At 34.8% G+C, this 23421-nt stretch overlaps 1 protein-coding gene across 1 annotated transcript; it reads left to right on the forward strand.

Annotated features, from left to right (window-relative positions):
- The first annotated feature begins 18524 nt into the window (after positions 1 to 18524).
- Positions 18525 to 18962, forward strand: LOC145076189 (Chaperone DnaJ-domain superfamily protein). Its single transcript, XM_079022152.1, has one exon. The coding sequence runs from the start codon at positions 18525 to 18527 to the stop codon at positions 18960 to 18962; it is 438 nt and encodes a 145-aa protein (XP_078878278.1).
- Positions 18963 to 23421: the final 4459 nt, after the last annotated feature.

Genomic DNA, 23421 nt, shown 5'->3' on the forward strand with positions numbered 1-23421 from the left:
CTCACAAAAAATTATATGGAATGGCAAGTAGGAAAGAAAATATATACATTCACTTTAATTTTTAAAAAATTCATAAATTTTCATTACAATTCTATTGCACCGTTCCATGTTCCATGGCCATTCAACTCCAAACTCTCTCTCCTCTATATTATATTCACATTTATTTTATTAAACTCTCATACAACTTCCATTGTGGATGACCTTTATGATGATGACGTTTACAGGTTAAATTCGAAATATTTTAAAAAAGAGGAATATTGATGATGAATTAATTCTTCTTTATGCCCTTTGGATTGTTGGGCCATATCATATTTATCTAGTAGGTGTTTTATTTGAGTAGTCATATAATATGTGTTTTGATCTAATCTTTGTTTTGCGCAAATTGCTAAATGAATATGTCTTAGTGCCATATATTTTTAAGTTGCCCAGTTATAAATGGGAGAAATGGTGGTATATGATTGACAAAGGTATGTACTTTCATGTTGTTCCTGGTTTGATGAACAATATTTTCTATTAGGCTGGTGGGTGTGGTCTTGAGGCAAGCACTTCGGCTACCTCAGCGAACACCGGCCGAGCCCTCGGCATGCCGAGCTCGGCTCAACAACTCGGTAGATTTGTCCTGATGAGAGAGAGTGTATGGTTTGGGGAAAATTGAAAGAAAATGAGGATTTAATTTTTGTTTTGAAATTGCAGGTCAAAAATGGAAGAAATTTTGGCTGTGTACAGTGTATGGGTTTAAACGATGAAGAAGAGTAGAAGACAACAAAATTTTCCAGATTTAACATACAAGGTCCCTAAGGTTTGGTCTACTAACAAAAATACTCCCATCCTAAATTCTGTCTAAATAAATAGTTTCTAAAATTACAGAATCAACCCTTGACTTATAAATCCTAATTATTATTTTGAAATTTTAGTTTTAAAAAAATTATATGTTTGAAATGTTTATTTTTTTCTAAATTAATTAATTTTAAAAAATATCATGGCAAATGTGACAATCCATACCATGAAAATGACAAATTTAAAGGTGTGTGACAAAGCTAACTTGACGTCTACGTAGACCGTGGCAGTGTGGCACCACACTTATGTGTTATGAGAAGATTTTTGTTATCATATGGTTCTATAACATTTGAAAACTAGTTAACAAAAAGGCAAGATATGCTGTAGGTAACATTTATAGGCTCAAAATCAATAACATTAAAAATTTGTCAAATAAATTTTGCTATAGTGAAAAGTTTTTATGCTGTAATAAATTAATCATGTGTCAAGTATGTTTTTACTGTAATTAACTAATCATGTGTATAATATTTTTTGATAATCTTTTAAAAGGTAGCTCATATTTTCTAGAACAAATTTCTATGATAACGTTTGTAAAGAAAATATGAGAAAAATTCAAGATTACTCCATAAATATTAAATTTAAAATTAATGACATTTTCATATTCGTTCAACATGTTGTTGAATGATGGCGTGGATGATGGTCAAGTTAAATTCCAAGTGAGTATCAAGAACCAATAAACATCAAATACAATAAATCTTGGCTTTTAGACACACATTTCATCTGATGTTTGAGGGCACAATATTGATTATGGGTTTTGTGGTATGTTTTAAAAATTTATTAATACTATAAAATTTCAAGATTAATAAATTTATTATGGAATAAAAAGAATTTTATTTAAATTTTTTATGTTGTATTTAAATTTGTTTTTACTATGTGAACTATTAGGCTGGAGGGAGTGGTGCCACTGAAACCGTACTCCCTCTTATGCCACATAGATGCCAACTTATTTTTTTTTCTCATTTCATCAATTTGGTATTGTAGAGACTAGATGTTGTAAAAGTCGAAATGTTTGTTTCTTTAGTTTCGCATGTTAGTTATTTTACTAAGTCTTCATTTGTGCGAAGCGTATAGTTCAGGACTTAGTATATTTTTTGTACACTCAGGTTTCCTATAAATAGGGACTGAGGTTAGAAGTAGAGAAATCGAATGCACGAGTGATTCATTAATCATTCGTAATTTCTCTCTGCTTATTTTGTAATCAGTTCTTCATCAATATAAGATCTGATTAATATTTACTTTCTGTGTTCTTACTTTTCATTCATACAATCATGATTGCATTCTAAATCTCAATAACAATTCTCTTCAATTGGTATCAGAGCAGGATTTCAAACTGCATTGATCTGATTTTCGTTTTAGAATCATTTGCTTTTTGAGTAATAACTTTACTCAAAATTTTCCGCGCATTTTGGTTCTGAAAATCTCTCTTGATCTTCAGATTTGAATCGATTCTGCATTTGAATTGTTTAGTCGAGTGATCGATTAGCAATCTGTGATCAATTCGTTTGATCAATTCACAAATACATCAAGTTTTTCAAGCTTTCTAAAAATTTCTCGTGTTCATCAATGGAGAACTTCAACATGAACACCATAACTTCTTTCTCTCACTTACTTGGTTCTTCAACCAAAATTCCAATGTTAATCCCTGAATATTATGATCAGTGGGCTGATAGGATGGAGGATTACTTAAATGGAATCGATGAAGAGCTCTGGAATTGTATCAGTGGAAAAGGTCAACTTCCTGATAATGTTCAACCAATTGGACAATCTGCTTCTTCAGATGAAGTTGCTAATCAAGAGAATCGCATGAAGCAAAAAAAGAAAAGGTGTATGAGAGAACTAAGAGGTGCTTTGCCTCATGTAGTTTACAATTACATTCGTAGTTGTAAAACAGCTAAGGACATTTGGATCACACTAAAAGAGAAGTATCAAGGTAGCGAAAAGACGAAGATCAATTCTGTTAAGCAATGTCTTGTTGAACTTAAGGAATTCAGACAAAAGGATGCTGAAACTCTTGAAAACTACTATGATCGTCTGAATGAGCTTGTTTATCGTTGCAATAGGTATGGAATCACAAGGTCTCTCATGGAATTCAATCTAACATTCATCATGGGTCTTCGCAAAGAATGACGTAGTGTGAGCATGATGATAAAGAACCAACAGAGTTTTGATACAACCAGCTTGAATGATCTCTACAACCAGCTGAAAACATACGAAAGTGAAGTTACAGAAATGTTTGAAGAATCAAAACAGAGTCTAGGAGGACCTTTGGCTTTGGTTTCAAAGATTTCAGAAATCGATACTGGTGAAACAGAAGAATCAGACAATGAAGGTTTCTTAATGAACTCTGATGATGAAGTAGTTGCATTCTATTCAAACAACAGAGTTAAGAAATTTTTCAAAAAGCCTTTCAATCCAAAAGGAAAGCTAAATGATGCAAAGAGTGGTTTCATAAAAGTTGGAGGTGAGGAAAAGAAGAAACTAGAAAAGGTTGAAGAAAAGAAGAAAGATGCGAAGGAAGAGAAGAAACTAAAAGGTGATTCTGGAATTTATTGTCATTACTACAATGGGGCAAATCACTTCGCAGCTGATTGTATGCTGAGAAAGAAAGAGGAAAAGAAAAGCAAAATCAAAGATGAAGCCTACTACTCAGAAAAGCTTGAGGAAGTGCGTGCGAAGGAAAAAGGCTTGTCATTAGTTGCAAAAGGAGAGTCTGATGAAGAAGAAAGTGGAACTTATCAGATCTGGTCTTCAGGACCTAATGATGAAGAAATGAGGCATCCAACTCATGGAGCAATGTTCGCAAGCTATGAAGATAATTGCGAAGAGGAAGTTTCTGGACAATGCTTTGTGTCCAAGTCCACTGATAAATCTCCAATGAGCACCAAGGTACGTACTATTCTTGAATCATTTAATATTCCTTTATCTGCTTATGATACTGAAATAACTTCATTTGATGATATTGTTGCTTATTTTGATTATGTTATTGTGTCTGCTAGTACAGAAGCACAAAATCTAAAATTGCAACTAGTTGAGACAAGAAGAGAATTAGAAATAAAACGAAGCAGAGTAGATAAACTTGAACTACAAATGGAAAATGTAAATTGTGTCCGCTAGTACAGAAGCACAAAATACCTGATGATAGATTCGCATATGGTATTGTCAAAATTGATGAATTCTTGAATGCTGATGAGTTGGTTGATATTGTCAATGAAAGTTTAACAAATAATGAACAAGTGAAAATCTTAAAGAAAACTGAAAATTCAACTCTTGATTCTCAACTCAATTATGTTGATGTCGATGACAATTCGGATAATGTGAGTGAAATCAGTGAGATCGAAGAGGAAGAAGAGGTCGATTGTTCTAAATTGTCAATCATTAATATAACATATAAGGTCAAAGATAAAGAAATTATAGTTGATTCAATAGTAAAGGATGAATATGATAAACCCTCTACTTCGCAACATTGTGACTTTGATAATGTGGAAGTTGAAAGTTGAAAGACTGATGACACTGATGAAAACAAAGAAGAAGTGAAGGATTCACAAGAAACACCTCAAAGAGTTGTTGTTAATCAAGTGTTTGATGATACAAAAGAATTCGACAAAATTCTTAATGACAAAGGTGCACATTATTTGGAAACTAACACTGTGGTTTATCCAAATTTTACATGTACAAATAACACAATCTATCCAAATCAAGTCTTTGTCACAACTGGAAATGTTGAGAAAATTAAACTTGAATTCAACAAAATGGTTGAAAATGATAATCAAAGGTCAACTACTGAAGGTTTCTTTGCAAATCAAAATACAGTAGAAAACAATTTGACTCAAAATTCTTATGTTTTTCAAGGTCAAAAATCATCACAAAAATGGATGGTTAAACATGAAAAAGGAAACAAAGTTTTTGAAAGAGATGAAAAACCAAAGATGGAAGTGAAACTAAATTCTCATGAATTCAAATTGATGGTTGGAAAATATTCAACAGAAAATAATGTTTCAAAAAGAAAAGCAAGAAAAGCAATCTTTTGGCAAGTTGTGTCTAATGATAAACCAAAAGTTGAAAAAGAACAAATTTCAAAGACAAAATCATCAAAATTTCAAAAGGATACAAGTTTTCACAAACCAATATATTCTGTTGACAAAATTCCAAAGAAAAATAATGATAAATTTTTTCGGAAATATGACAACATTAGAAAATTTGAGACTTCGCAAAAATTTGTGAATGAACATAAGTTTCACAATGTTGGCAATTAACGAATAATTCATCAACTTTGAATGTCAAAACTCAAGCAAAACCAAAATTTTCACCTAAACAACCAAATTTTCCAAATCCTTCAATTTCAAAACCGACCAAAGTTTCGTATACAAAAGGAAAATCTGATGTATATACGATCAACAATTGGCTTGAAGGGAAAGGAAAACAATATCAAAATGGGAAGTTTTCAGAGCAACAGATAAAGACTGCATTTGACAAGTTCGTCAATAAGTCTACTACTGGTAGTTCATCATCTCATGATTCGCAAGTCCCGGTATAAAAATGGAAACCAGTTATGAAAGTTGCGAATGTTGTGAAGGATGAGATGAAAGTCAATGGAAATCCAAAACTATTGAACAACTATATTTCAATATCTAGATCTGATGATGTTGATTTAATGGATAGTGTCTCAGACAAAGTGAAAACATGGTTTTTAAATTCAAAGAATTTGTTCAAAACTACTAATGAAGGACCCAATAAGTTTTGGGTTCCTAAATTTTTTCAATAAATGCAGGTGATATGTGACGAGCAATATGATGCGAAATGGTATATTGATAGTGGTTGCTCTCGTCACATGACTGGAAGAAAGGAAAACTTGCGAGATTATAGAAGTTTGGAGAATGCTGGAGTAGTCAAATTTGGAAATAATCACAAGTGTCAAGTGAAAGGATATGGAAAAGTCACAAATGGACAATTCACAGTTAACATGGTTGCTTATGTTGAAGGTCTTCAACATAACTTGATTAGTGTTTCGCAACTTGTTGTGGGTACTGGAAATCAGGTTGTGTTTAATGAAGAAGGAAGTATCATTTCAAACACAAAGACAAATGAAGTACTTCTCAAATCCAAAAGATATGGAGACATGTTTACACTAGATATCAAACCAATTGTGGGCAAACCTGCCGTGTGTTTACTATCAAAGTTCTCTAATGATGTTAGCTGGCTCTGGCATAGAAGATTGTCGCATTTGAATTTTCGCAATATTAATAAACTTGTCACTGAAGATTCGGTTCGAGGTTTACGTATACTAAAATTTGACAATTTTACTTTGTGTGCAGCTTGCGAACAAGGAAAACAACATAGAAATGGTCATCCAATTGTGATAGATTCAAAGATCGTGGAACCATTGGAACTACTTCACATCGACTTATGTGGACCGTCGACTGTTGCTACAATTAATAAAAAGCGGTACATTTTAGTTATTGTTGATGATTTTTCTCGATTCACATAGGTATTTTTTCTCAGGTTAAAATCTGAAGTTGCTCAGACGATGATTGATTTTATCAAAAAGATTGAGATTAGTCTTAAAAAGAGTGTTCGCAGAATTAAAAGTGACAATGGTTTAGAGTTTAAAAATCAAACACTGGATTTCTTTCTTACAGGCAAAGGCATTTCCCATAATTTCTCATCACCATATACCCCACAACAAAATGGTGTTGTTGAAAGAAGAAATAGGTCTTTATGTGAAGCAGCCAGAACCATGTTAACATATGCGAACTTACCTCAATATCTTTGGACTGAAGCAGTATCGACTGCATGTTTTACTCAGAATCGATCATTCATTCATCGAAGATTCAATGTCACTCCATATGAAATACTCAACAATCGAAAACCTAATGTAAAATTTTTCCATGTTTTTGGTTGCAGGTGTTTTATAATGAATCTAAAAGATAATTTGACCAAGTTCCAAGCTAAAGCTTATGAAGGCATATTCTTAGGATATTCGCAAAATTCAGTTGCATACAGGGTGTTAAACAAGCGAACAAGAAAAGTTGAAGAAACTTTCAAATTAACTTTTGATGATTACTATCTTAAACAAACGGATAGTAAATTTGAACATAAATCAAGTCTTGTTGATTCAGATACTCAAATTGAAAATTCCGAAATAAATGATTTTGATTATGACTTAATTTTTGGAACTCCTGACAGGGCAATTGATGCGGAAGTTTATGTTCCTGATAATCAAACATCAGAATCCTCAAAACATACTGATGATTCAACAATAACTAAAACGTCAATATGTTGCGAAAGTGTGCCTGAAGTTCGTATGGAGGGGGAGCATACGATCACCAATGTACAGAGAGAGCAAACTTTCGAGGGGGAGAATGAAAATATGAATCATCAAGTTGAGGGGGAACATTCGCAATTTCAACAGGAACATCATTTTGAGGGGGAACATCAAGATGAACATCATGTGAGGGGGAGCATGATGCAACAGCGACAATTAATCTTGAAGAAAATGATGAATTTCATGAATTAAATGATAATTTTTCTGTTGCAGGATCTGAAAATGAAGAAATGTACGAAGATGCACCATTGGAATTTAATCCTGATTTTCCACCACTTGAGAAATGGACAAGGAATCATCCCAAAGAACAGGTGATTGGGAATCCACAAGATGGTGTGTTGACAAGAGCTCAAATTCGTGCGAAAAATGAGGTACTGAATGCGAACCAAGAATTGTGTATGTTTAATGTTTTTATTTCGAAAATAGAGCCAAAGACAGTAAAGGATGCTATGGAACACTCAGATTGGGTTGTTGCTATGCAATCTGAACTGGATGAATTTGAACGAAATAAGGTTTGGAGATTAATTCCTAAACCTTCTGATGTTTCAATTGTCGGATTAAAATGGATTTTTAAAAATAAAACCGACAAAGATGGCAATATTATTCGTAATAAAGCTAGACTAGTTGTTAAAGGCTATTCGCAACAAGAAGGAATAGATTATGAAGAAACATTTTCTCCTGTTGCAAGACTCGAAGTAGTTCGCATATTTTTAGCTTATGCAGCTCACAAAGACTTTGAAGTTTTTCAAATGGATGTTAAGTGTGCATTCTTAAATGGAGAACTAGAAGAAACAGTTTATGTTGAACAACCACCAGGATTTATAAATGAGGAACATCCTGATCATGTTTACATCCTAGACAAAGAAGCTTATGGGTTAAAACAAGCACCAAGAGCCTGGTACGCAACACTTACAATTTTTTTGAAACAATCTAAATTTAAACAAGGATCAGTTGACCCCACATTGTTTTGCAAGAAAGTTGGGAATCATCTCATGCTTATTCAAATTTATATTGATGATATTATTTTTGGCTCAACTGACCCAACATTGTCAATTCAATTTGAAAATCTAATGAAGAGTCAATTTGAAATGAGTATGATGGAAAAAATTAATAATTTTCTTGGTTTAAATATAAGACAGAACAGGGATGGAATTTTAATCAATCAAGAAAAATACACAAAGAACCTGCTTGAAAAGTTTGGAATGACCAACAGCACGAAGCTGAGAGTACCTATGGCAGTGGGAACAAGACTAACTCCTTCATTAGATACTCCTGCTGTTGATTTAACTCTTTATCAAAGCATGATAGGGTCTTTGTTGTACTTGACTGCAAGCAGACCTGATATTATGTTTTCGGTATGTAATTGTGCTAGGTATCAAGCTAATCCTAGAGAACCTCATTTAACTGCAGTGAAAAATATTTTTCGCTATCTTAAGGGGACAATTTTGTTAGGACTTTGGTATCCTTCAAAATCGGGTTTCTTCATTCAAGCTTTTTCAGATTCTGATCTAGGAGGATGTACTTTGGATAGAAAAAGTACAAGTGGTGGGTGTCAACTATTGGATGGAAAATTGGTGAGTTGGCAGTCGAAGAAGCAAACTTGTGTTGCTATATCAACTGCTGAGGCTGAATACATTTCAGCTGCTGCTTGCACTTCGCAAATCATTTGGATTCAGAGTCAACTTCGTGATTATGTGATAAATATGAAAAAGATTCCCTTGTATTGTGATTCTCAAAGTGCAATTCGCATTTGTCATAATCCAGTACAATACTCAAAGACAAAACACATTGCTCTTCGATATCATTTTATCAAAGATCATGTGGAAGATGGGAATATTAAAATACATTTTGTTAAAACAACTGAACAACTTGCTGATATTTTTACTAAACCTCTTGATGAAAAATCATTTGTAAGAATTTTAGTAGGTTTGGGGATGATCGATGTGAATTCAGTTTCAAAATCAATAACTCAAGAATGAAAGGTCCATTCAGTAGCTCTGAGTCAAAATCATTCAGAAGTTACTGTGCGTTAAGAGGCTTCGCATTGCTTCGCATTCACACATCTGGTAAATAAGGTTACATTTAATTTCATTTTTTTTTTGCGAAAAACTTGAAAAATCAAAAATATTTTCTTTTGTTTTGTTCTTATTTTCGAAAATCCAAAAATCCAAAAAGATTTTATTTTGTTATGTTTTTATTTTTTAAAACTTCAAAAACCACAAATATATTTTTTTAACTTTGTTCTTTAAGTTTTGTGTGTTTTTTTGTTTTAGTCAAGAGCAAAATGCGAAGAGGTCATATTTATATGTTTCTATGGGAAGGTATCATTTCTTTCAACTTTGTACTAGTTAGGATGTCCCTAGAAGCATGGTGCAGCATGTTGACCCAAGTCTCATATGACTCTATGTGTGAGAAACGAAAGCCTTCATGAAATTATCTCATGAAAATTTCTTCCCAATTAGGCTTATATTCGCATTAGTTAATAGAGCTACCTTACTCTTCTCATATGAGTAAAGAGTTTACTGTTTGGTCCATAAATAACAGAGGTACATTCGATCTTATAACCAATCTTTTTCATCACAAAATTCTTAATACAAATCACACACAAAGACGTATGTCCGAGAGGTCTCTGATCAAACCCATCGAGACCTAGATATACAAAAATTTTGTGTTAATGATTTGACATCATGAGTCCGTGATGAAGGTGAAACCCAAACATCTTACAACTTAAGAAATTGGCGGGGAACATTGTTCCAGATATTGACGAAACTTTTGTTTCAGTACCAAAATTCGAAACTCCAAATCATATTCAATTCGCATGCGTGGTCTTGATCAAACATTCGCAACCCACGTTGTTTGTTACCCAACAAGATCCAGTACATATTTTTTTTTTAATATGATTTCCATGTGAGTTTCATTTGAATGTCCTGGTCATGATAAATATTTTCAAAGCTAACTTGTCATTGACTACACTGGTCATACAAGTAATTTCTGTTACAATTTCTCACCTTATGTTTAGGTTGATATGTAACGAAATTTTAAACCAACCCAAGAATCACTTTTAAAAGAAGCCCTTTGATACTTATCAAAGAGTATTCGATTGTAATTCACGGGAACATACACAAGTTGTTGATCATCTCTCTTGATGATTAACGAAGCAACCTTTGCCTGGGGTTTAACTGCCTTGTGTCAAATTGCATTTTTGACATCACAGAATTCCAAAAAAAAAATTTACTTGCTTCTTATCTTATTTCTTTGGAACACTGCACTCACGAAATCGTTGAGGTTCTAAGTAATACCAACTCAGACTGAAGATTTCGCAAGTCTGGCATATGACTTCGCTTTTCATCCCAAAAGTGAAAGAGCCTTGCCTCCATGCGAAGGGTTCTAACGGTTACAATTCAATCAAGGGAATATTGACAGGCTGTGTATACATGATGTATGGTATTCTGCCCAGTTTTCTAGGCGACGTGACAGCTGCTTTTTGAAACATCGCTAACTTTTTGCAGTAATGGTTCGATTTTCAAGGTGCCACGTCGGATATCATTAAATGCATCCCGCTTCAAATTCAAATCAATCAGGGTTACGTATAAAAGGGGGTTCAAGAGTGTGTGTTATACGGTTACGCGATCAAACACCAAAATTCCCAAATTCTCTGATTCTTCATCTTCTTCAAACCCTAACAATGGCTGCTACTCAATCCAACACCGACGAAGTTGTTTCACAGTCTCTTATGAAGATTCAAAGTACAAACTACCAAGTTGATCCTAATGTTTCATCCTACCTAGAAGAATTGAAGATGCTGGTTGTTGCACTGAAAAGGTCACCCTTATCAACTGCTATGTTCAGTTCTTTTCCTGTTTCTATGAATTGGTTGTCAATGGCGGCATCAACTGCGTCATACAACTATGCAACTGATGTTATCACTTTCAATCTGGTGAATAACAAGAGGTTTCGTCTTCCCAAGAACATGTTCATTGACTTCCTGGACATTCCTCATAGCCCACCGTTCTTTAAACCCACCAATTCACAGATTATCTTCATGTTCAATGAGATGGGACATTAACCCACTCTTGAAAAGATAAGTGATTTCAGGAAATCAAGCTTACCATGTATTTGGAATTTCTTATTTGGTATCTTTCTAAGATGTTTGACCGGAAGGAGTGTCGGTCTAGACAGGGGACGAATGGAGGTTTATGCAATGGTTATGGGTCTTTACTATGACTTAAGTGTCGATTATGGAACTCAGCTTTGGAAGGAGTTTAACAAAAGCTTAGAAAACACCAGTGTTGATAAAGGGATTTCTTGTGCAAGGTACTGGAGTTTGATTTTGGAAAAGATATACGCAAAAGAAGGCATTCAAGTTCCTGAAGAAGGAGAAGTTGCAGAATTTTCTTTATACCAGTTTCCAAAAGTTGTTGAAGATGATGAAAATATCTTCACAAGTGTTGCAAGAATTCCTGATGCAATGTTTCACAAAGTATCCTCTACTCACAAGGTGTTAGTTCGCTACATGAAAACGTTTGATCCTAATGTGCGAACTGGAGTGTTGCTTGAAGTCAGTGCTGAGTCCTCAAAGAAAAAGAAGAAAACTCCAAAGAAAGACAAACATGAATCTTCCAAAGTGTCGAAGGCTGAAGCGGTTGAGAAAGATGAGCTTTCTCCTAAAACAAAGAAGGAGACTATACCAACAAAATCAGGGGTATTAAAGAAGTTTCGCAAGTCATCACATATGACGACTACTTCTCCTACTATTCGCAAAACTGAGGTGAGTAGTAAGGGGCTATGTTTAGAGACATTCCGGCTCCTGTTTCTCCTGGTTCAAAGAGAAGAAGAGCTCAAGAGGTTGCGAAGCATATTACTCAAAAGCTCTACAAGAAACGAAAGATGATTATTCATAATGAATCATCAGATGATGAAGTGGTTCCAGAGACTCCACCTGTTTCCCTTTCCACAATGGTAAATGTTTCTCTTCCAATTACTTCGCAAATTTCCACTACCACATCCATTCCACTTGAAGTTGTTACAAACAACTCGGTTCATGAGGAAGAACTTATTTTTGATAAGGTTGTTAACGTATCTAATACGGGGACACCTATCACGAATATTGAACTCACAGAGCAAATTATCTTATCTACTTCATTACCACCATTTTCTCTTTCAAATACACATACAACCACATCATCCATATTTGATCATCCTTTAAAACATCCATTTACTACCTTGTTTCCATCTCACTCACCTGAAATATCACAACCTATACCTTCGCAAGCTCCGTCTGATGAAGAAACCGAAGGAGGAGGTTTTGGAGGAATGTTTGAAGCCATACACTTTGATTCAGAGGATGAGGAGATACCTGATCATATGCTTATGTCAGGAAAGCAATTCAAAATTCTGAATCAAAAGTTAAATGCTATTATTCAATCACAAGCCGATTCGAGCACTAAGTCTTCCATTTCGAGTTTAGAGGTCGAGTCAATGATTAAAGCTGCTGAGAAACGAATAACTGACAAAGTTGATCATTCTGACAAGAACAATGAGCTTCGCATTCAAGCTCATGGAAAATCATTTGATGGTGTTGTTAATGAATTGAAAAATGTTACAAAAGAACGCCATGTTCTTTTTGTACAGGATGTCAAAAAGGTTCGAGAAGATGTTAATTTTAAAGTTGAAGAGTTCAAGTAGGAGATTGAAAAAGAGCTTAAAGATCTTAATTCTCAAAATTTGGAGGTGCAAAAGAGGGTTGATGTGGTTGCTGAAGCTCTTAACAAAATTGTCACTGATTATCAACCATCTGCTCAAATTATCGAAGCCAAACATAAGGAAAACAAGGAGCAGTTTGATAAACTAATTCAGTTGGTGACTGAATTAAAAACTTTTGTTTCACAATCTTCTCACCAATCCATCCTTACTCCTGAATTCTTAACTCTTAAAGTCAACACTTTGGAGCAAGCTATTCAGAAGGCATTGGCTCCAATCACGAGCTTTACTTCCATATTACTGAAGAATGCCCCACCTGTTTTCATAGGGGTGCAAGGGGGAGAAAGAAAAGGATATAAAAGAAGATGTGAAAACAGTAGGAAAGCTTATTTCTACCCAACTTAAAACATCTTTGTCAGTGCTCACAAAGCCAATTTCTTCAATAGTAACTACAACAAAACCAATTACTAAAGGAATTACAATTGGTTCAAAAGAAGGAAGAAGTTCAAGTGCGAAACCTCAAACTGGGGATATTGGAGAAGGAAAAGGGGTGGCCTATGAAAAATCAAAAGAAGAAAAGAAAGCAGAGGCAGAAGCTGAAATGGAAAGATTAAGACAAGTACAAAGTATTATGAGGCAAAGAGCAAATGACCCACCAACAATGAACAAGGGTGATCCTGCGAAGTTGTACTCATATGAAACCATTGAATATAAAGTTTTGGGGAGTCATTTGTACGAGTTTGAGAAAAAGCCTAGAAGGAGTTATGATGTTGCAAACTCAGACAGAAGCCAACTTGATTTTCCAATAAACAAAATGATGTTTATTACGACGCAGTACAAGATAAGTGAAAATTTTGAAAATGCTGATGAATACACTTACTTGAATATCATATTTCATGTTGTACTTGCGAAGGATCAAGAGGAAGTTTGGTCTTTAATGAAAATCAAGAAAGTTCTGACAATGAAGAAGGATGTTATGTTCGAGAACATGCTTCAAAACTTTCGATATTTCGTGGTTCATGCAGACAACAAGGCATTTGATTTGACCATAGCTAATTTTCCCTTGATGAATCTAAATGATCTCATTCAAGTGGCATCTATTCTTAAAGACATGGAAGAAAACAAGCTGAAAGGATATGATACTGATGTGTTCAGATTCGGTTTCGCACATATCAAGATATTCATAGATAACTACTATGATTGCTTGGCATTGACTGATGAAGAACTTGCATCAGGTCTTGGAAGAAAAGTTACAGTTTCTTGGGAATTAACCTTGCCTCAAACAGAGTTAAAGAAGTATGCGGATGGAGAAATATGCCTTAAACCTTTTGGCATGGTTTTCGCAGGAAAAGATACGAAGGGGAAGCCTAAGAAGTTTTTGTTCAAAGTCTCAGAGATTGAAAGATACACCACTTCGCAATATACGAATTTCATTGTTCGTATGAATAATTGCATGAAGAATAATGATGGAGACAGGAAAGAGCTTAAAAAGATAATCATTTGGTATTCAGAAATTAGAAGAACAATGCACTCAGCTATTCAGCATCTCACAAACTGAATAGTTTCGACTGTTTACAAAGGGGGAGATTGTAGAGACTAGATGTTGTAAAAGTCAAAATGTTTGTTTCTTTAGTTTCGCATGTTAGTTATTTTACTAAGTCTTCATTTGTGCGAAGCGTATAGTTCAGGACTTAGTATATTTTTTGTACACTCAGGTTTCCTATAATTAGGGACTGAGGTTAGAAGTAGAGAAATCGAATGCACGAGTGATTCATTAATCATTCGCAATTTCTCTCTGCTTATTTTGTAATCAGTTCTTCATCAATATAAGATCTGATTAATATTTACTTTCTATGTTCTTACTTTTCATTCATACAATCATGATTACATTCTAAATCTCAATAACAATTCTCTTCAGATACCACAGCAAGAGAGTGAGAGAATGGTTAGGAGGGAAAAAAGAAAGAAGAAAATAAAGAAAATGATTGGTTGAGAAAGGAGAGAGAGAATGGGGAATGCGGTAGTATTTGGGTGAAGAGAGAGAATGTGTGGTAGAAACCGCAATGAGGGGATGGTGATGTGACGGAACCGCGGTTGAAACCGTGTCCACTCCCTCTAGTCTTATTACGGAGGTTGCAGGTGCATCCATCGAGGTGGTTACAAATACGTCCATCGAGGATAGACTAAGAAGTCATGCATCTTGTTAATAAGTTTAGACAAGAATTGTCATATGTCGATGGGTTTTAAGATTTTTACTATATTAAAACTTCTTCAATATATATTTTTTTTTTTGAAAAACTTGTTTAGCGGAGGTTTGAAGTGAAGTTGTCGTGAATATTCTTGTTATCAGTGTAAAATTAAATAGGTTTTAATTTATAGCAATTCAAGCTAGCTGTTAGGCTATTTGGATCAGCATGTGTGAGATCCAATGTGGCATCTTTATCCACACGTGAACACCGCCCTTAAGTCTGATTGGTTGTGACCACACTTGATAGCCTTATCGTCTTTTCACATGATCCCCTAATTAGTGATGATGTTTTTTGGGTCTTTAACAATAAATAAGTATTGACCATACTTTTTGTTGCAATAGTCATTAATACGGTAACCAAAACCAATTAGTTTTTTATTAGGCTACCGGAGTGGGAGGCTGGAACACACGTGGAGGCCGACGTGTCAGCCTACAAGACGCGTGAACACCGCCCCCAACTCCGGTAGGTTGGGCTTGGCGTCTTCACGGAGATGAGAGAAGACATGCGATTTGATTGGCTACTCCACTTTTTGATCGTTGTTGTATTTGACCGTTTGTAAAAATAATAATAATAATAATAATTAATTATTTACCATACCTTCTCTATATATGTCAACCTTTTTTTCATTTCAAACACACACACCACAATTTTTTAACACAAACATATACACTACCAAAAAATTATTCTTTCTTCCATGGATCCAAACCAAAATACCCCACCTACCCCGAACACCCCAAACACTCCAAATGTTCTGCTAGCAAATATTGGCTATATGCAATTGTTATCATCCCCCGTTGCACAACAACCTCTATTCACCAATCTTTCATACCACTCACACTACTACCAATATTAAACCACCACAATTTGTTCAATCCCAATTTCAAGTCTTTCAACAACAACCTCCTCTGCAATTTTAGCCCCAAACTTCCCAACGTCAACAAACTTCACAGCCATCTCAAGTTCCATTATCTCAATCTCAACCTGTAAACCTCGACGTTGAAGACGACGACGAACGGGTTCAAGAAACACAACCAAGTCGTAGAAGGCAAAAAAAATCAAAAGATTCAACAAAAAAGAAAAATACCCAATGGACCGAGGAGGAAGAGGCAGCTTTAGCTAAAGCTTGGATTTTCATATCACAAGATGGGAGTGTCGGCAACGCACAATCGGGTCAAAGCTTTTGGAATTGTGTTTTAGACCACTTCCACGCGTTATTAGGAAGGCAAACGAGCCGAACATACAACTCGGTCAATGCTAAATGGCGTGACCTTAGAGCGGCTTGTACCAAATTTAACGGTGTATTTGACAATCTAAAAAATATGCATCGAAGTGGTAGCAATGATTTCGACATTTTATCAACGGCGTTGCACCAATACAAAATTACCAACAATGGTAAACCTTTTGGCAACCAAAAAGTGTGGGAAGTTTGTCGCAATGGCCCAAAATGGGTCATTTATCCGAAAACGATGCATTCGTGATCTACCATCGATTCCAACAAAAGGTCGAGAACGTCTGAGTCGGACATCGGTGCTAACCTCGACCTCAATAATGGGTTTGACGCCAGCGAGGGGGAGGGTCCATCGGACGTCCATCTTCGTCAACCACCGGGAAGGGACAAAGCGAGAAAGGGGGCTTCGTCTAGCGGAAAGTCAACCAACGAGGACGTACTAGCGGAGAAAATCGAGAAAACTCTTCATTTTTTAGAAAAAAAAATTGATTCTACGGAGGAACAACGCCGGCGAGTTTTGACACTCACCAATCTTCAAATCATAAACACGGTGCCACAACCAAATCTCGACCCAAAAAATTTAAGGGTGTTTTTGAAAATTCAACAAGAAGTTCTCGACCAATATCGCAACTAGATACGATGTTTTTTTAGTAATTTAGGTTTAATTTTCTAAGTTATTTTTATGTTTTTTTAGTATTTTAGTTTTAATTTTCTATGTGTTTTTATGTTTTTCTAGTAATTTAGGTTTAATTTTCTATTTTTTAAATTATGTAACGTGGTTTTAATTAATATAAAATATTTTATTATATTTTAAATTTTGTTTTTATCTAATTTAGTCATAAAAGATAAAAAAAAAAAAAAAGTTATGTATTTTATAAATTATGTTATTTATTTAATATAATGTTAAAAAAAATAAAAAAGTAAATGTTGTTAGTGGTAACCATTTCCTACGTTGAGTGAGTTAGTGGTGAAGGTGATGTGGTGCAGAGGTTGTACTACTTTTCCGTTGGGTTGGTGGTGACTACTCCCCACAGCCTTATGGTCACTATACAATCGGATAAAATAGTGACAACGTTTATTGAATAACGACTACAGTTAGTGATATAATGAATCGTCTCATATAGTGACCACTCACTATATACTTTAGTTACTATTTAGTGACCACTTATACATTTTGGTCTATAATAATTTTATTGACCGACCTAGTGACGAAAAGTAAACACCAAAACTTTGGTTACTAAATCATTTTAGTAACTACTCCTCTACAGTGACCATATCATTCTAGTCACTAACTTGGATTTGTCTACTATTGTTTTTTAAGAGCTTTACAGCTGAAAAATCTCATATTTTATCGAAGTCTGAATAAACACAAATCATTGGCGATACCATTGTATACATTTACCGAATTCTGCTTTATCAAAAGTTCTAGAAATACCATACTTTGTATATACTTAGTGAATATAGGTTGGTTTATTCCCATTTGGGGTTTTAATTTGATAAATAGTTGAATTTGTGTACCACCTTCAAAGTGCATTAGTGGTCCTTAGTATTTAAACACTATTAAAATAAAATATTCTTAAGTTCAAATCCCATAAAGTTCAACTTTTTGATGCACCTCGTTTCGTAGAAAACAATTTAGTTGATTGTGACTATGGTTTGGTCTTGGTCACAGTATATATATTCAAGTGCACACCGATAGGAAAATATCAAAAACATTACCATGTTGGAACTTAGCTGAAAAAATGGGAAAAATGAAGTTGACTTCTAAGCATCTTTTATTAAAAAGTGAAAGAAAGTCTTCACGCTTTCTAGAAGAACTTACCTATTCTGGTGCACCAAAAGCTATGGACCCACGTCGAAAGCCTGGCTCTTTTACGCGGCTCGGCTCACTGGTACTGTCACAATCTTCTAGAAACAACAACCCTAAACATACAGCCGGAAGAAACGGCTGGCGACTCCATCAAGTCCCACAGCACGCAACCAGAAAGTGAGAAAGAGACCCGCTGCTGACCGTTGTCCTTTTGTATAAATAACAACACCCTGCGAAAGTCTTAAATTGATTCAAACCATTCTTGAAACTCTGAACCCTAAAACCCTACACTATTCTTCGATTTCTATCAGTAAAGTGATCTCCGTCGGTATGATTGGCAGCCTCACTACCCCGATCAGAGGAACGTCTCTCGGATTCATGAATGATGCGCGGTTATCACCGGTTGTTTCAACCGGAAAAGTGCATTTCCGATGTCACAAGGGTTGTACTTGTAAGGCCTTGCTTCATGCAACAGAGGCAGACCAGGTCGTTGATTCGACGTGCAGAAGATGTTCCAGTTTATACGAAGTCCTAAGAGTCAAACGTAACGCCACGCCTATCGAGATCAAGGCTGCATATCGCAGTTTAGCGAAGATTTACCATCCTGATACTTCGGATCTGAAGCAACATGATCACAATGGAAACTTTATCGAGATTCACAATGCTTATGCCACGTTATATGATCCTGCGGAGCGAGCGATGTATGATATGAAGTTGAACACGGGATTAGGACGGCGTTCGGGGTCGTTCACGGCCGGCGGAAAGAGGCGGGGTGTGTACACCTCCCGGCGATGGGAGACTGATCAGTGTTGGTAGATTTTCTTTTTTAAGATACGAAACAATTATTGAAAAATTGAGCAGAAAAGACCATGTAAATTATATGAGATATACCTTTTTTATTGCGTGCTTTCTGATCGGTGTTAATATAGTTGATTATGTTAATGCAACTTTGTTAAGAATTAAAATATGATTGTTCTTAAGATTTACATACTCACTCATCCAATGAATGAGTTGCAACTACATGTGATTTATTGGATGAGTGACCGGTTTAATAAGTTATGGTTTTATGCTAAAATCCGGCTGGTTTCGTGAACATCCGGTTGAACCGGTGCACTGAACCGGGCAAAAGCGGGGAAGATAGGTGTTGGACTAAAGTTTGGGCCAAAATATAGAGTATGGACCAATGTTTTTGCCCACTACTATGGCCTACGACACAGTTGGACTCAATGTTACGCAGCAGGAGCAGCACGCCGAATTCTATGATAGACGTAATCAATAATAGATCGCGTCTCCCAAGTCTTATATTGCTGTCGACCATTACCTCGTCCTCCACAACCACAACCCACATGCGGCGTCTTCAACAACCACATGCCACCAGTAAGCATCGATCACGTGTTTGTCTTTTTGAGTTCAAGAACAAGTACTGAAATAGTGAAATCTTCTGCTTAGTTTTTCAATTTAAGTTCAATACATAATCATGGCAAGTTCAATTTTTGTTTGCTTACTCAATTTGATTTCTTAATTTTAATTTCAGTTTTGTTTCGGCTATGTTGGATTGTAATTTTTTTTTATTATAGACTTATGTTACATTGTTCCTGTGTTTCTGATTTTGAAGTTAATCTATGACTTTATAATATCGTTCAATATTGGAATCTAAAGTCAAAATACCAATGGAAACACAACATCAATATCAATCCCAATCTTCCGATCAATCAAATGTAAGAACGGAGTTGGATAAAACATGAGAACATATAACTCTAGTCTAGCCTTTAATGATAAAGGAAACAAAGAGATTTATATGTAATTTTTGTTGAAAAATTATAAGTGGTGGAGGCATAAGCAGAGCTAAGAAACATGATAAATTAGGGCATTTAACTCATAATGACCGGTTTAACATTTAACAATTTACCAGGTTCGTAATAGCACCATATCTCGAAATCCCGTAACATATACTTGGGACTAACGACTCTTTACTAGTATCACATAAACGTATTTACGTAAAACAGGATAAAATATACCTCTATTGATCCCGTAAATCGACTCACGTACTCTCGTATACTAGTATGTTACAGCGGTAATGATTTCCCGGAACACCTCCCGAGCCTCTTTCCCGATCGTGTATGTCAATAACCATTCAAATGACTTACGAGTCATATATTTATACCCTACAGTGGTCACGTCGTGACCATATATGTGTCACACCGTGACAATCGGATGAACACCAATTTCGCCACGTATTACCCTCTCTTGCTAAGTGTCCTGTTGACATGTCTCATTTGACGTCATGACACATCTACTGTTACGTCGTGAAGCTTGAATAGATTCTGTTTCGCCACGTGTCACTCTCTGGTTGACACGTGCAATGCTGACCCACTCATTGTCACGTCATGAGTATTATACCCTCACGTTGTGATGATCAAAAGTTAACTTTGACTTTCATTGAATTTCTCAAAATAGCAACCTACTTTCATCTCAACTTCAAATAGTCGTAGCTTTCTCATATGGACTCTATTTTTGAAAAACTTTATATCCACGAAACTGTTTCAGAGTGAACTATTATTTTCTCTCATAATTTCCTGGTTCAACTCTACTTATTTTCCGATACAACATAATAAATACAAGAATCCATGTATTGTATCACTAAATTATCATCAGTTCATTGTTTTAAGCTCACCTCAAGCCATAGCTATACCAAACACATACTTTAACTCATAGTATGAGGTTCTTAGGTCATTACATGTCTCGTAATAGTTCATGTCATGAAAACATGTGTCACATATATATAAATGAAATACACATATTCTAACTTCAAGAAAGGGATCTTTGAAGGCAAATAATGTAGTTTATTTGACATATGTGGATTTTATTTATATATGAAAGATTCCTAATGATGTTTTCATTAAACTGTACAGAAAATAATTATTAAGGAACTATACTTTGTGATGTATGACTTCATTTCTAATGAATGTCTAAGATCTAGCAATAAATATCAAATAAACTTTGTTAACAACTATAGTCGTTGTAATTATATTTTACATGTTAAAACATAATTGTAAAATCTTGGTTGAAGTTTTCAAATATAAATTTGAGATACAATCCAGTAATACCATCTAAAGCCTTATAATAAAGGATGAATTAAACTTTACTTGATATCGTTTACTTTTAAATCGGTAGAAATATTCACCTTTATTCTCTTAGGATTATACTTCAATCACTATTAATTGTATCTTGAATACAAACACCATTTAATAAGTAGATAAAAACACTTTATAAGATTTTGTATGGAAAGGGTCCTTCCTTATACTACTTAATGTTTTGAGGATTGGAAGTATATGTTGTTAGACTAAAGCTTATTATCCTAAAATCTACTAAATACATATTTGTAGAATAATCTAAAAGGTTATTTAGATAATTATATACAAACCCACCTAGAATAAGTTCTATTATTCATCTGAAAGTTGAGTTAACAGAAAGCAAGATTCTAATGACTAGGCAAGTGGGATGCACGTGTAACTTGAAGCAGCTCAAGAACCATAGCTTGATGTAGCTAATGTTGGCACTAGTTTTAACAAGAAATTGTTAAACATGAATAATAGCTATTCATAAACACAAATTGTTTACATTATTGGCAGAAATCATCTATGACTTGAGAAATGTGGAATCTCTCATTGAGGAATTTACTTGATGATTTCCGACAAATCCATCAACAACCAAAATGTTATTTCAGATCTCGAATCAGATTAATGACTAAGAGTCATAAACACGGAGATGTAATCCATGTCTAATAATCAAGTATGGGTTTGATTAATCTTCCTCTCTATAGCAAGGTTAGAAGCAGTAAGAGATTCTTTTAGAAACAATACATATATATATATATATATATATATATATATATATATATATATATATATAAGGATTTCCTCATACTCGTTTCATTGACAGTGATCCTTATCATACTCATGACATTGACTATGATCAAACTTTTTCATATATAGCTATGATTAGATCAACAAGGATATTATTGATGGGTTTTGAGCATAACAACAATCCTATGGTGCACATGCAAACCCTAAAGCTTTGGATCTAGTTTTTCTAATTGTACATGTAATAATCATCCAAAGCATGTAAACCCTAAACTAGCATACATATATCGAAAATCATAACTAAAACAAAGTTAGGATGTTACCTTTCAATTGTAGCTTGATCTTTAACCTTTGAGAGCTTTAGTATCACAAGTGTAATACCTCTAATCAATCACAAACACCAAGAAGCAACTTGGAGAATATGAGAGAGAGAGAGAGAGAGGAAGAGGAGGAGGAGGAGGATCAAAATCAGCTCTAAGATCCTTCTAGGGTTTTTGTTCGCCGAAAATATGATGCCAAGGGGTCCCTTATATAGCTGAAGAACTACGGTTTCAATCAAAGACCTAATCTGGTTGCTTAGGCTCTAAGCAGCCCATAAGATCCTTCCAGAATCCTTATCATGGACAAATTCCTTATGTTTTATCCATAAGATTTCGCCACCCCCATCCATAGGGATCTCCAGCCCATTTTGCAATTATCACATAATTACAATATCAGTCCCCTTGATTTCATTAATCTCTTTTAACCACAAAATTAATTCTAAATTAATTCTTGACTAATATTAATTAAACAATATGATTTCTCTTTTAATATATTATTCACATAATATATTAATAACTCATAATTAACCTCTTTCTCCGTAATTCATCTAGTCAAGTTGCTTTGGTGAAGGCATCCTAAAAGGACCATGCTACTATCGAGTCAAGTACATACCAAATATAGTTATGGTCTTAGACACCTAATCCAACAGTCTCCCACTTCGATAAGTCTAATAACTATAAATGCAAGTACGAATTCAAAATCTGATTAGCAATCGTAGCTCTAGAAAGCTGTTGTCGAACTCTGACACGTCCTTTAGATAAGGGATCGTATAGTCCTCCATTCTCAAGATATCGTGTGGACAAAATACATGGAACATAGTCATACTTATTGCCCAAAATTTTGTTTCCCGATTTCCGATTTGTTTGACATAAAACTTAATTGAACACATCAACTTAGTCCTGACCGGGCCCGACACATAAGTCAAACCAAATCATCAAGGGGCCTAAGATATCGCTTTTAACCTCTTAGGATAAAAGGAACAGATAAACTTCAACTTATATGTTTGTACTATTTATTCATCAAATCGTACACAACAATACGTTTTATAACATCAAGTTATTGATGCGTTTATGCATTATCAATGCACAAGC

The sequence above is a fragment of the Lactuca serriola genome, chromosome 9, assembly GCF_051521515.1.
Source record: "Lactuca serriola cultivar US96UC23 chromosome 9, Lser_US96UC23_V15, whole genome shotgun sequence".
In the NCBI taxonomy this organism is placed as follows: Eukaryota; Viridiplantae; Streptophyta; class Magnoliopsida; order Asterales; family Asteraceae; genus Lactuca; species Lactuca serriola.